The following is a 12,357-nucleotide window of genomic DNA, read 5'->3' as shown; positions in this document are numbered from 1 at the left end:
ATATTATTTGAAATGTCTATATTTAAATAACTGTAAAATACATTTTATCACATATGATCTCTTTTCACCTAAAACATTTTAAAAGATAAAAATATTATTATATACACTTTTTGCAAATGCAAACCAAAAATAGAACCACAAAATCATACAAAAATAATAAATTAGATTACAATTAAACTATATCCCGCCCGTAGGGCGGGCCGACCCTAGTGAAGTAATACATGAGAGATACTATCCGGTAGCCGACACGTAACACGTTTGCCCGACAAGACTACTACGGAATTTACATGATTGGAATATAACATCAACCTCATATCAAACATGTAAAAATAATATACAACATACATACATGTGTTTCTTTTACCTTTGCAGATGTAGATATCAACCTGTATCAGAACAATCTAAAAGTGTACATCTTAGGGTAAGTGACTATAGGAAGAAACAATCACGGACTATATCGTTCTTCTTACCATGAACATGGGTGGGGGAGATATCTATATGGACTCGGTCTCCTTCCGGAGCCAAGAGGAGAGCAAGAGAAGGAGTCCTAGAGAGACGTTAAAGAGACATACCAAACATAACCCAACCTTAATCAACCTCATCTCTTTCTGTCTGGATCCATCGTCACGGGGCATTTTAACGTCTTCGATATGAAGATGAACACCAGGATCTCTTAGCTTAACCTTGCTGCCAAACAGGGCCGAACCACAAGTCCCTTGAGCGTTACTATTCACGTAGATGTTGATCCTGCATCCACTTTGACTTGCTACGTCTACATCCCTTGGCGCCACCATCACAGCCCCTACATTTCTCCCGTTCAAGTTGATTCCGTCAATGCCGGATTCAGGCCCTGGATAATCGTCTTCTTCACCTTCCATCTTTTTGGATAACGCACAAAATGAGTTTGCTCTATTCCTCTGCTGACATGATATTAGTTCTATATGCGTTGCTTGGTTCTTGAGGTTTCTAAAGTTCTTTCTTTTTTTCTACAACGAGAAGCAAAGTGATATATTCTACAAATTGCATAATTAGTATTTACCCATCATTGAACAAAAAAAAGATCCATTACCCATCCTCAAAATTAAGAGTAGTAAATGCCGTAAGACCGGTATTAATGTTTCATAATCCGCAGATAGCCGAGTAGAAATGCACTCTAAACCGGTGTACTTCAATAGCGAACAAAAAAAAGGTGTACTTCGATTTTCTCAGGCTTGACTTTTATATTGCAAAAAGATACAAGCTGAAACGTGTTTGTGCAAGTAAAACATACAACTCTGAGCTACATGGAATGCAAAGATGAAAGCACATGGCTTTAGCTATAACTCCAGAGTAAAGTAGCACATGAAGTTTAACCAGTTTCCAGGGGTCCAAATCGCCCCATCTCTCTAACTTATGATCATGTTGACGGGTTTTACTTTTTTCCATAACACAAAAAAAGAGAGGGAAACCATTTTATTATTGACAGAAGAAAATGAAACGCATCAAAATACCAAATCTAGTTTCCGAGATTTCATTGCAGCATTGCATGAATAAAATTAGTCCCAGGAAACGACCTTTTGAGCAGGAGCAGCATCAATTGTAGAAGTCTGTTGGTATCTTTTCACTGACAGTAGAGCCGAAATTAGGACCTCCCTTGCGATATTGGATAAGAAACTCGACTGGATATCCTTTCAATTTATGAGGGACGAGGTCCAAATCCTGAAACGTCAAGGCTGAAAATAGCCATTGTGTCGAATAACAAAAGGAGTGAGACTCAAACAGCTCATGCAAAGGGAACTCATTTCACTTATGTGAAGAGATGACTAACCCTTGTCAGATACAAGTGTATCGGTTGTAAGCGCATTGATTTGATCCAAATTGAAGATCTGGGGGGATGGTAGAGGGAACGGGACTTTGTTCACCATGAAATCACGAGGACCCGCCATTGCCTAGATGACATATATGAAATTGAAGTATCATTTGAAAAATAAATAAAGAATCCTTAACAATCTAGGCTTCTAATTAGCTTCAGATACGCTTACTCTGACAAAGGAGCACATAAAAAAATCATTGGAGTTTCTACCCTAAACGGTGAACGGTTTACGGTTTGATCTGTTACCTTAGCAATTGGAAATGGAAGCTTCACATATCGAGGCCATTCACGTATCATATCAAACATGATCTCCGCCTGCAAGGAAACACTTGAAAATCAATCCCAATGAGCTGCCACAGTGAAAGAGATAATGAAGGACCATATGAATTTACCAAATCATGAGGGGTAAAGACATCTGGACCACCCAATTCATACGTTTTCCCCATGCTGGAACCATCATCCTTTAGAGCTGCAACGATTGCCGCAGCAACATCAACCACATATACGGGCTGGAATCTGCAATGAAGTTATGGTTAGGAGAAAAAAATGGATCATGGTCACTGTAAGTTGTTATGAACCTGTGAAAAGAATTAGACAAAGGTTTAGGACATACTTGTTTGTACCACCACCTATGAGCGGGAGGAAACCATATTTTTTAACGAACATTGCCCAAGGGTTCAAGATTCTGTCCTCTGTGCCAATCATGGTCGCAGGCCTCATGACTGTCGCCTAGGAAACAAATATACATAATGAACTTACTAGAAGCAGCAGGCTGATGAAAAAAATGCATATGCAAGCCTTTCCAGGTGCATTGTTGCTTTAAAATTTATGAGATTTTAGAGTTCAATAATAACTTCATATACTGTTTTCCAGTTCTACACAAGAAACAACTATAGGATTTACCTTATATCTGACAACAAGTAGAATCATAGAAATATTAGGATGATAGTTACAGAAGAGAGCGTTTTAGGTTCCAAAAGCTCTGTGATAAGTTTACCTCAGGCAGTGCGCTGAAGACAGCTTCCTCAGCAGCAGCTTTTGCCCTCTGCATTCTTGAAGGAGATGACGCAGACGCTCCCAAACAAGAAACCTGAATAAATCTCATTATCCCACCATGTTCCTTAGCCACCTGAAACAACAAATCCACCGATCCCCAATCTAATTAGACATAACTAAAAAGAGCATGCCATAGAAGACTTAAAAATGCGTAGCTCATTTCAGAAGTACACAACAATCTCATGAGTAAGAAAATGGAAACCTCTTTACCAGAGTTTCCGGGGACAACTTGTCAGGATTCAAAGACGTACCAATGCAAGTTTCTCGGCCATGTGATGATTCACCTCTTCGAAACTGAAATTCCTGGTCTCATACTCTCTTCCTGAGGATTATGATAGATATCATCCACAAATTAAAAGAACAGTGTTGCTTTTTAAAAGATCAAAGAATATAAGACAAAACAAGTACCAATGAGATTGATAACGACATTAGCCTTTGCCATGACAGCCTTAATCGAGTCTTCATCTCTTGGATCAAATTTCATTGGTACTACCTGGAGTATACATCACAAATTTGTTGATCCAAAGCATAATATTATAGAAAAAAGGTGTGTGTTTGTGACACATACCCTAAAAAACATTGTGCTAAAAGAAAAAGAAGAAGATATTACCTGACCTAAATCTCCCATTAACTTGAGATGTCGAGGGTTATCCTCAGAGCCTCGGAAAGGAACTAGAACTTGTGATCCCATTTTAGCTGGAAGGAGCAACATAATTAGAAAAATAAAACAAAAAAAAATGTAAATGAAGGACAAGATTGATATATATATACCAGGATGATGAGTATTAGCAATGTTAAACCAAACTCACCTAGCTGTTGCACAAGATAACGACCAAGAAACCCAGTGGCTCCAAACACCGTAGCTACAATGCCACTGGCAAAGCAAAAGGATAAATTCAAAATTTTCACTAAACAGAAGCTACATAAAAACCCCTAAAAGATGATACATTTTCCCATAAACACAAGTAAACATCAATGAAGCTCAAAACTAAGCTTGCTTTTTTATCCTAATAGACCAATACCATATTTTTCTTCCCAGAGAGAAATGTGATACCTGACGGAAGATCTGCCACCAGTACCCTTGCGAGCGAGGTGTCCCACGCCCTTTGTAGCAAGGGAAGACGAGTATCGACGACTATCAGTTTCATTCACTGAATCAGAAAACCATAAATATATATAAGCAACCTAGAAATGCAAATGGGAATTAAATCAATCGCAGAAACTTAACGGTGATTAGAGACTCCATAGAGCGATCTTAGAGAAGACGACGAATAGATCGAAGTTTCTGCGGCGATAGGCCGTTGGAGTAATCTCCTGGAAACTGCTTGCATCATCGTCCTCACTCCTCAGTTACACGATCGATCGAGAGGCAACAAACACAGATACGCGAACAAGAGAAGAGAGGGATGATACAGGGTAGATGGGCTGGGCCCAAATACAATATTTTTGTCTCTCGATGCAGTAAAAAGTGCTTCACAGTGGACACACGTTTGGTGCTAGTTAAACCACGTCGTTTTGTATTAGCATAAAAACCGAATGAATACCTGAACCAGAGCAGATCCAAAATAGACAAGTTCGGGTCGGTTTAGGATTTAAGTTATCTTCTGTGATGGTTCTTAACAGGGGAAATCGCATAAATAATTCTAAAAATGTCACTTATTAGCATTTTAAGCCTTTGAAATTTTTTCACTCACTTTTAACCTTCAAAATGACTTTTGTATCATAAAAAACCTCCAAAGCAAAAAATTGTCATTTTCAAAAGGTAATTTTTCAAAAATAACTATTTAATTAATAAAACAAACAAAACAAATAAATAAATAAATAAATCCAAATAATAAATAGAAGTCGAAACTTTAAATAAAATTCACAAAAATGAAAACATAATAAAAATTAAACTAAAATCTTAGAAAATTATATAATTTTCTAAAATTTTGACAAAATAAAAATAACTAAAATTTTAATAATAAATAATATTAATTTAAATAGAGAAGAACTAATTTAAAAAAAAAAATAGAAAATAGAAAATTCAAAATAGTTTTTTTAATTATAATATTTTTTTCAAAAAATATATCATATCATCGTGGACAAAAACAATTAATTAGTAAAATAATATTTTTAAACAAAATAATTAAAAATTAAATAACATTCTTTAATTTTTCGATTTATATTTATTATTTGAATTTATTTTTTTATTTATTTAATTTGTTTATTTTATTAATTAAATTATTATTTTTAAAAAATTACCTGGTGAACCGGTCAACTTTTTGCTTTGGAGATATTTTATGATACAAATATCATTTTGAATGATCAAAAATGATAGTGAAAAAACTTTAAAGTTTAAAGTGTTAAAGTGTTAGTAATTGACCGAGTTTTTTATGCGAGTTTTTTATGCGATTTTCCCGTTTTTAATATCAGAAGTTGTGGTTATTATTAGTTCAATTCTAGATTTTACATGTTACTGATCAGTTACCCGACTAGACCGTTACCACATATTTGAAAATGCAGGTTACTAACGAAAATGGCACACGATTGTTCGAACTCGGTTTGGGAAGGCCAATAGACAATTATGTCACCCACTTCAACTATTACGTAATCTCTTTGACAGTATAAGATTTGGATATTTCACGGTTCTAAAATGATAGACCAGACCGACTCAAAACCGAACTGAACTATTACTGCGTACTCATGCCAAGTTCACGGTTCTCGAGTACTCATGCCAAGTTCTACGCAAGATATATAGAATGAACGAAAAACCGTTTGATTTTGAAACCGTAAACTAAGCATGAAATAACCGCATGGAACGCAAAACTGAACAAATTTGACTCTACTATATATCCTTTTACTTTCAAGAAGAGAGAGAAGCAGCTTCTAAACAACTGATTCAGCTTTACAACAGAAACCTAAACCTAAACAACTTTTTAAACAAAAGAAAAACAAAAATGAGTGCCACCTGGGAGGGATCTTTTAATCTGCTGCTCGGTCCCGGAAACAATGGTGTTCTTGAATCCCTGGTCTTTATTACTCTGCATTTACATGATCTTGAGCCCTGTTTGTTTTTCTCCATACAGATTTTCTGATTTGCAGCAAGAACAGCATTGGTCCTAGCAGCACGGAGAAGAGGATTCCCTTTCACTTGTGATCCTGACCTTGACCGATCAGAAGTCAGGTATGCCACTTGATCTCGAGGAGTATTCTGTCACCAGTCGAAGGAACATCGAAGACTTATCCTCTAGAAGTCGTGTTGGAGTGTCAAATTCCGCAACAAGACCTGCACCAAAGTTTTATTTAAGATGCGTTTTAAGGATTCGTTTTTCAAGTAAACAGAGAATCTTCTTTTCGTGAATGAATGTATGTTACCATCGCTTAGAACCAGAACCAAGTCACTATCGATCACAGTCGGGATCCGATGTGCGATAGTGCAGACGGTGCAGTCTCCAAACTCTGTTCTCAAAATCTTCTGGATGAGATTATCAGTAGCCGAGTCAACCGAAGCAGTTGCTTCATCAAGCACGAGAATTCTTGCTTGTTTAAGCAATGCACGCCCAAGTGACACCAGCTGCCTCTGCCCCACACTCCAGTTATCTCCATTTTCGAACACTGCACCAACATTATTTTAATCAATGAACCACATCAGCATTCTTTTTCTAAACTTCCCACAAGATATTTGGTGGAAGCATCACTGCAGTATTGGCTAATGTTACCTGGAGTATCGAGCTTCTGGTCTTTTGCACGAACTATGTCCCCCAACTGTGACTTATCTAGAGCCTGCCAAACAAGAAAAGAAAAGAAGGATCTCAACAAATAGAGAATCAAAAATGGTGAAAGAAGATTAACGACAGTCTACCTGCCAAACTTCTTGATCAGTGTGTTCTTCGAGAGGGTCGAGGTTTCCTCGGATAGTGCCTTCAAACAAGGTGGGGTCTTGGGGAATGATGCTGAGACGGCCACGGAGGTCGTGAAGGCCAATGGAGGAGATATCAATGCCATCAATGATTATCTGTCCTGCATATGGCTCTATAAGCCTGAATAACGCTTGGATCAGCGTTGATTTGCCACTTCCTGTGCGCCCCACAATCCCAATCTTCTTGCCACCAGGGAATACACAGTTGATCCCGTGGAGTACAGTTGGTAGATTCTCTCCATAGCGAACCTTTAAGGCAAAGGAGGATGAATAAAAGCTATATATGCGACAAGTTCAACAAGAGAACATTCGAATGTACCTTCAAATTGTTGATCTCAATGGCTCCATTTTCTGGCCACGAGGGAGGAGGGTGAGCGTCCTCGATAAATGTAGGTGCTTCACTGGGGATCTGACTATACTGATAGATTCTCTCGATGGAGATGATTTTGTTCTCGAGCTTACAAAAGCTAAGTATCCACCGGGAAAGGCGAGCGTTTAAATTAAGGCCATACGTTACTGCAAGACCAGCCATGCCTATACAAAGGTATATTCTAAACTCAGTAAACATGGGGGAACTGCAGAGGAAAGAGAGAGAGGATGAGAGAACTTGCTTGGATCGATTGTTCCATGTGGAAAACTAACGAGCAGGATCATGCAGAAGGCAAAGACGAAAGTGGAAAGCAATTCCATGCGTAAACAGAGCCACTCTATAGCAGCGATGCTGCAAAAGAAAGGGCGGGCAAAGCAGTCCAGTAAATAGAGGTTTCTCTTCATGAAACGCTTTTCTTGGCCAAACCCTCTGATTGTTGCTGCCCCCGCGATTGATTCACCAAAAAGATGGATAATTGGAGATTTCTGTATGCTCACAATCCGAACCAACTCTCTAGACGAAGCCATGTAGTATTTCTGCGTTTTTAAGTGAAAAAAAACGTTGCTGTTAAAACGTAACACAAAGAGAAATAAGTAAAATGCTTTTTGCATATTGAATTTGTTGTATCCCTTAAAAGGAATCTTCAGAAAATTAACCAGAAATCACCTGCATCCACAAGCAAGCAATGCCAGTTGGAATTACAAGAAGAAACACTTGCCATGTAACGTTTGTCATCACACCAACAATGCCAATGAGCTGTATTGTTGTTGATGCAAATCCTCCGAGCCTAAAAGGAATATCAAGATCCACCACGCTTTGATCAATGGACACCTAAATGATGCATATAACATCAATGAGAAAGACCATCATGAAGAGAGGACGTCATAGTCATGTTTTAATAAAAAAATTTAAATAGAGAGAACCAACCCGATTTAAGATCCTTCCAGCAGGGGTCGAGTCGAAAAACGACATTGGCGCGCGGAAAACACTCCTCAGCATGTTGAGAAACAGCTTCTGAGCAGCTACGAGGCCGAATGTGGCGACCAGAATAGCTCGGACAAAGATAAATACTGAGCTACCAAATGCTAGCGCAATAAATACGAGGAGAAGGACCGTGGAGCTCACTTTAGCTTGGTCTCCCTCTGTTTGCGGATTTGCCCAGGCCATCCACCAGTTACTTGCAATCTGAAGGAACTGAAACAGTGTTTGCGCAATGATTATGAGTGGAATCAACAACCCTTTATAGGCTGCAGCCATATATGACCAGTACACCTTCATACTGACTCGTCCCCGGACACGTTCCTCTTCCTGAACCAGTTGTTTCTTCCTCAGCCGTTTTGCTTTCTTTTTCTCTTTGATGGCTTTCTGGTTAGACCCTGATGGCCCTTCTTGGACCTCCTTGGCCAGAATCTCAATGTTGCTCGAGGAAGCGTTGGATTTTGGATTGTGTGGCAATGACTGGTCTAGCCCATGATGGCTGTCAGAGTCCTCTGATGAATGGCTTGGAATGTCCATAGCTTCAATTGCTTCATGATGAGCAGACACAAGTGATAAGAAATCTGTTCCTGCTTGTAGCAGTTCCTCATACTTCCCTGACTGTATGATTTGGCCATCCCTAAGCACCTGCAAAATTTCATGAAGTGCTTTTTTGGATTTATATACTTTTCTCTGTGTCTTAACATTAAAATCAACCTTGGTATAAGATTTTAGCATAAGGGTCATGCCGAAGAAATCCTCACCAATATAAGATCCGTTGTAGGAAGAAACTCGACTTGATGAGTTACAAATATCACAGTCTTGTCTGCCAGAGCCGTCAATATATATTCCTGTAGATACGCAAACTCAAGCTTGTGAAGTAGGGAGACACATTCACGCAAGGCAGTGTTTGAAAAAAGGTAGTTGTTTGTTTATTTGGAAAGAAATAGAAAAGAAAAAAAGTGCACCTGGAAGAGTTCGGAGCCAGTGTGAGCGTCAACAGCGCTGAAAGGGTCGTCCAGCAGATATACATCAGCATCCTGATAAAGCGCTCTTGCTAGCTGAACTCTCTGCTTCTGACCACCGCTGAGGTTTATGCCTCTGTCACCGATAATGGTCTGATCACCGTGTGAGAAGAGCTCCAAGTCCCGTTTCAGTGAGCAAGCGTGTATAACGTTCTTGTACTTAGCCTTATCCATTGGACTGCCGAAGAGAATATTTTCTTCTATATTCCCAGACTGAATCCATGCGGATTGTGAAACATAAGCAGCAGTACCGCATATTCTGACCTGTGTATTTCAGTGTACAACTCGTGAAAAATATTGAAGACAGACACACATGTTTTGAAAGTTGTTCAAGTGTTTCACTTACCTCACCCGATATTTTAGGTATTTCTCCAAGTATACAAGAAAGAAAACTTGATTTTCCGGAACCAACGACTCCGCAGACAGCTACTCGCATTCCTCTCTTAACGTTTAGATGAATATCAAACAAAGTTGGCCTTACCCACGAAGGATCCCAAGAGAAACAACCGTCTTTGATCTCCACAGATGTGTCTGACATACCTTGAGAAAGGATTATCGTAGCATCTTCCTGGAGCTCTTCCTCTTGCAGAAATCCAGATATTCGATCAAGAGATACTTTAGTCTGAGCCATCATTGACACCAGATCAGGAAAATTCCTAAGCGGCTCCTGAAGAATCCTGAATGTTGCAAGCGCAGAGAGAACACCTCCTGCAGTGAGCTGAGTTCCTAAGCCTATAGCCGTAGCAAACGTGATTGCAGCTACAAATATGGGCGAACTCCAGAATATAAACGTGATAAACGCTTGAGAGTATAAAGCCTTTCGAAGCCATTTGAACTCTGTACTCCTCATTCCCTCAAGTACGACCCTGTACCGATCCTCCCAAGCCTGCAGTTTCAGAATCCTCATGTTCCTCAAACACTCCGAAGTCTTTCTCATTCGCTCATCTTTAGCAGACATCAATTTGTCTTGATAGTCCTCTTGGATTTTGGCCAACGGGATAGTGGCGATAATAGAGAAAACCGTGGCCGCCAACGTGGCTACAGCCGCCACTCCCACGCTCCTGTACAAGATCCCGAGAGCAAGTACAATCTGTAGAGGAAGCATCCACATATCATGAAGGTACCAAGAGTAGTCACCTACTCTCTGGACATCAACGGCCATGTAGTTCACAATTTCGCCGCTCGTGTGGTTCTGCTTAGTTATACTCGAGAGTTTTAGCCCTTTTCTGTACACCATAGCCGTTAGAGCCGATCTCACATGCATCCCCAAGATATCGACACCAAGATACCACTGCCGGGTTGTTAAAGTCTCTGCGAGCTTGGCCGCAAAGAAGATACCAGCGAGGATGTAACCCTCGTGAGGGTAAGTCTCTTTCCCGCCCAGATAATTAACAAAGTCATTCACCAAATAAGGACCCACATACGAAACAAGAGTGTTCAAGCCAGCAAAGACTGCATTACAAGCCGCTTCTTTCCAAAACGACTTCAAGATGGCCCAAGCAAGAGAAGGCGAGTTCGAGGGACTCTCAGCCTTTAACTTCTCCCAGTTAAACTTCAAGATTTTGTAGTTCGTCTTCGCTCGGTCTTTGGGAGCGAGCAGAGGAATGTCCTTGAGATCCAACGGCCTCTTGGCGCCAAGGGAGAGGAGAGGATTCAGCCACGAAAGCGTAGCAAGGCTGAACAACCCGGCGTCACTATAGGAAGTAACACTGAGACAACCAGCTTTTTCTTCTTCATCTTCTTCTTCCACAAGCAGAGGGTCAAGAAGATGTGGATGTGTAATAATAACTCGAAGACCTGACACACCTCTGATAGCCACGAAGCAGAGGAAAGCCAGAGCCGGAGCCGAAACAAAGTTCCCAACAACGTGTGAAGACAAATGGGTTGAGCCGTTTACAAGAAGCTCTCTTGAGTCTACGAACAAGGCCCATAAACAGATGAAGAAGCCCACAACCCACCATAGCCTTAACAGGAAAGGGAACTTCTCCGCAGAGGTGTAATTACATCGAACAACTGATGCGCACAACACTAACCAAGCTAGAATCTGTGTAATCGGCGAGAAAAGGACACAAACCTCGTTTCTTTCCTTAGTTACTCCGACAGCATCTAACGCTAAAACCGAAACGTGCACGATTAGGACGTAGAGACAGCAAAGAACCGAGAGTTTGTAGCCAATGGTGACTTGAAGGTCACGGGTGTCCCCGGAACTAGAGTTTCCGACAGAGTCGTGATGTTTGAAGAAATGACCACGACGGAGGCAGAGAAGTAAGCGTCTTGCGGAGGTATCGATGATGAACACTAAGAGAAGAGCCAGATTGATGCAGATCGAGGACACTTCCACGAGTGGTAAATCACGAAGAGCAGCGGTCAAGAGGGTGGTGAAAGTGAAACCCATATTCAAAATTAGGTTAATGAGATTTTTCTGAGGTAAAAGAGCATTGAATGAGAGAGAGAGGAAGGAAGAACAATGTAAGGAGAGGGAAGCGAGAGAAGATGGTTATGGGTTATGAGCAGAGGAGGAGTCACGGTGGTGTGGTAAGAGAGGAAACGCAGAGCCTGAAAGACACATCGCACATGTAACCAAAACGACTTTTCGTCAGAGCCTAACACGTTGAACAACACATCAGAAAGAAAAAGAAATGTTTTTTTCTTTTTGTTCTGTTAGAAGAATTTTTTTGTTGTGTTGCATCGATGTTATCTAGAGAAAGACAGAAGAGGACAAAAACACACACATGATGATTTTAACATTTATGACAGAGACCTGTGATCGAAGACAATGTCGCTTCTCTTTCTCTCTCCCCTTGCCCCGAGAAGAGAGAGAGAGAGTAGAAGAGATGTTTCCAGCTGTGTGTTATAATGGCGTTACAACAGAGAGAGAGAGAGAGAGAGAGAGAGAGAGAGGTTGAGTCGCAAAATGGAGGATCAATTTGGATTTGCTTTCTCCTCTTCTTCTGCTTACCTTTAAATCTGAAACTCTCTCTCTCTCTCACGTACATACACCAAATTAGATATAATGTAAGATGCATCGAGGTTTTATTCATCTTCAGACGCAATCATATATAGTATCTCTCCAGTTATTTATTTATCCATTTAAATAGTTCTCATTTTAAAGGGGGACCATTTTAAAATAGGATTAGTTCATTCTTTTGCTTTTGCATCTAACTTTTAAGGATTTCTC

The 12,357-nt window shown here is 40.1% G+C and overlaps 3 protein-coding genes across 3 annotated transcripts; all 3 read right to left on the bottom strand.

Annotated features, from left to right (window-relative positions):
- Window positions 1-272: 272 nt before the first annotated feature.
- LOC108828682 (uncharacterized) lies at window positions 273-1,067 on the bottom strand. Its single transcript, XM_056995242.1, has one exon. The coding sequence runs from the start codon at window positions 876-878 to the stop codon at window positions 495-497; it is 384 nt and encodes a 127-aa protein (XP_056851222.1). The 5' UTR covers window positions 879-1,067; the 3' UTR covers window positions 273-494.
- Window positions 1,068-1,289: 222 nt separating this feature from the next.
- LOC108828681 (NADH dehydrogenase [ubiquinone] 1 alpha subcomplex subunit 9, mitochondrial) lies at window positions 1,290-4,318 on the bottom strand. Its single transcript, XM_018602433.2, has 12 exons — window positions 4,137-4,318; window positions 3,963-4,059; window positions 3,718-3,782; window positions 3,519-3,604; window positions 3,317-3,401; window positions 3,160-3,230; window positions 2,850-2,981; window positions 2,466-2,581; window positions 2,245-2,368; window positions 2,099-2,167; window positions 1,808-1,928; window positions 1,290-1,712 (listed from the first exon to the last, which is right to left on the bottom strand). The coding sequence occupies exons 1-12, from the start codon at window positions 4,240-4,242 to the stop codon at window positions 1,573-1,575; spliced, it is 1,212 nt and encodes a 403-aa protein (XP_018457935.1). The 5' UTR covers window positions 4,243-4,318; the 3' UTR covers window positions 1,290-1,572.
- Window positions 4,319-5,685: 1,367 nt separating this feature from the next.
- On the bottom strand, window positions 5,686-12,062 carry LOC108828515 (ABC transporter C family member 5). The gene is made up of 11 exons (XM_018602235.2): window positions 9,526-12,062; window positions 9,123-9,443; window positions 8,919-9,005; window positions 8,107-8,802; window positions 7,846-8,010; window positions 7,421-7,715; window positions 7,129-7,343; window positions 6,753-7,058; window positions 6,610-6,673; window positions 6,266-6,505; window positions 5,686-6,176 (listed from the first exon to the last, which is right to left on the bottom strand). The coding sequence occupies exons 1-11, from the start codon at window positions 11,572-11,574 to the stop codon at window positions 6,064-6,066; spliced, it is 4,551 nt and encodes a 1,516-aa protein (XP_018457737.1). The 5' UTR covers window positions 11,575-12,062; the 3' UTR covers window positions 5,686-6,063.
- Between the last annotated feature and the right edge of the window lie 295 nt (window positions 12,063-12,357).

Source organism: Raphanus sativus, chromosome 9 (genome assembly GCF_000801105.2).
Source record: "Raphanus sativus cultivar WK10039 chromosome 9, ASM80110v3, whole genome shotgun sequence".
NCBI classification, from domain to species: domain Eukaryota; kingdom Viridiplantae; phylum Streptophyta; class Magnoliopsida; order Brassicales; family Brassicaceae; genus Raphanus; species Raphanus sativus.
This window is presented reverse-complemented; position numbering and strand designations above follow the sequence as displayed.

What these genes read in the sequence shown, in the direction of transcription:
- LOC108828682 (XM_056995242.1), bottom strand. Translation starts at nt 878, where the DNA reads ATGGAAGGTGAAGAAGACGATTATCCAGGGCCTGAATCCGGCATTGAC.
- LOC108828681 (XM_018602433.2), bottom strand. Translation starts at nt 4,242, where the DNA reads ATGATGCAAGCAGTTTCCAGGAGATTACTCCAACGGCCTATCGCCGCA. An exon ending in CTATGGAGTCTCTAATCACC is followed by an intron (nt 4,060 to 4,136) that starts GTTAAGTTTCTG and finishes TTTCTGATTCAG; the next exon opens with TGAATGAAACTGATAGTCGT. An exon ending in GGTGGCAGATCTTCCGTCAG is followed by an intron (nt 3,783 to 3,962) that starts GTATCACATTTC and finishes TTGCTTTGCCAG; the next exon opens with TGGCATTGTAGCTACGGTGT.
- LOC108828515 (XM_018602235.2), bottom strand. Translation starts at nt 11,574, where the DNA reads ATGGGTTTCACTTTCACCACCCTCTTGACCGCTGCTCTTCGTGATTTA. An exon ending in TTGCTTGCTTGTGGATGCAG is followed by an intron (nt 7,716 to 7,845) that starts GTGATTTCTGGT and finishes TTAAAAACGCAG; the next exon opens with AAATACTACATGGCTTCGTC. An exon ending in CTGATCAAGAAGTTTGGCAG is followed by an intron (nt 6,674 to 6,752) that starts GTAGACTGTCGT and finishes CTTGTTTGGCAG; the next exon opens with GCTCTAGATAAGTCACAGTT.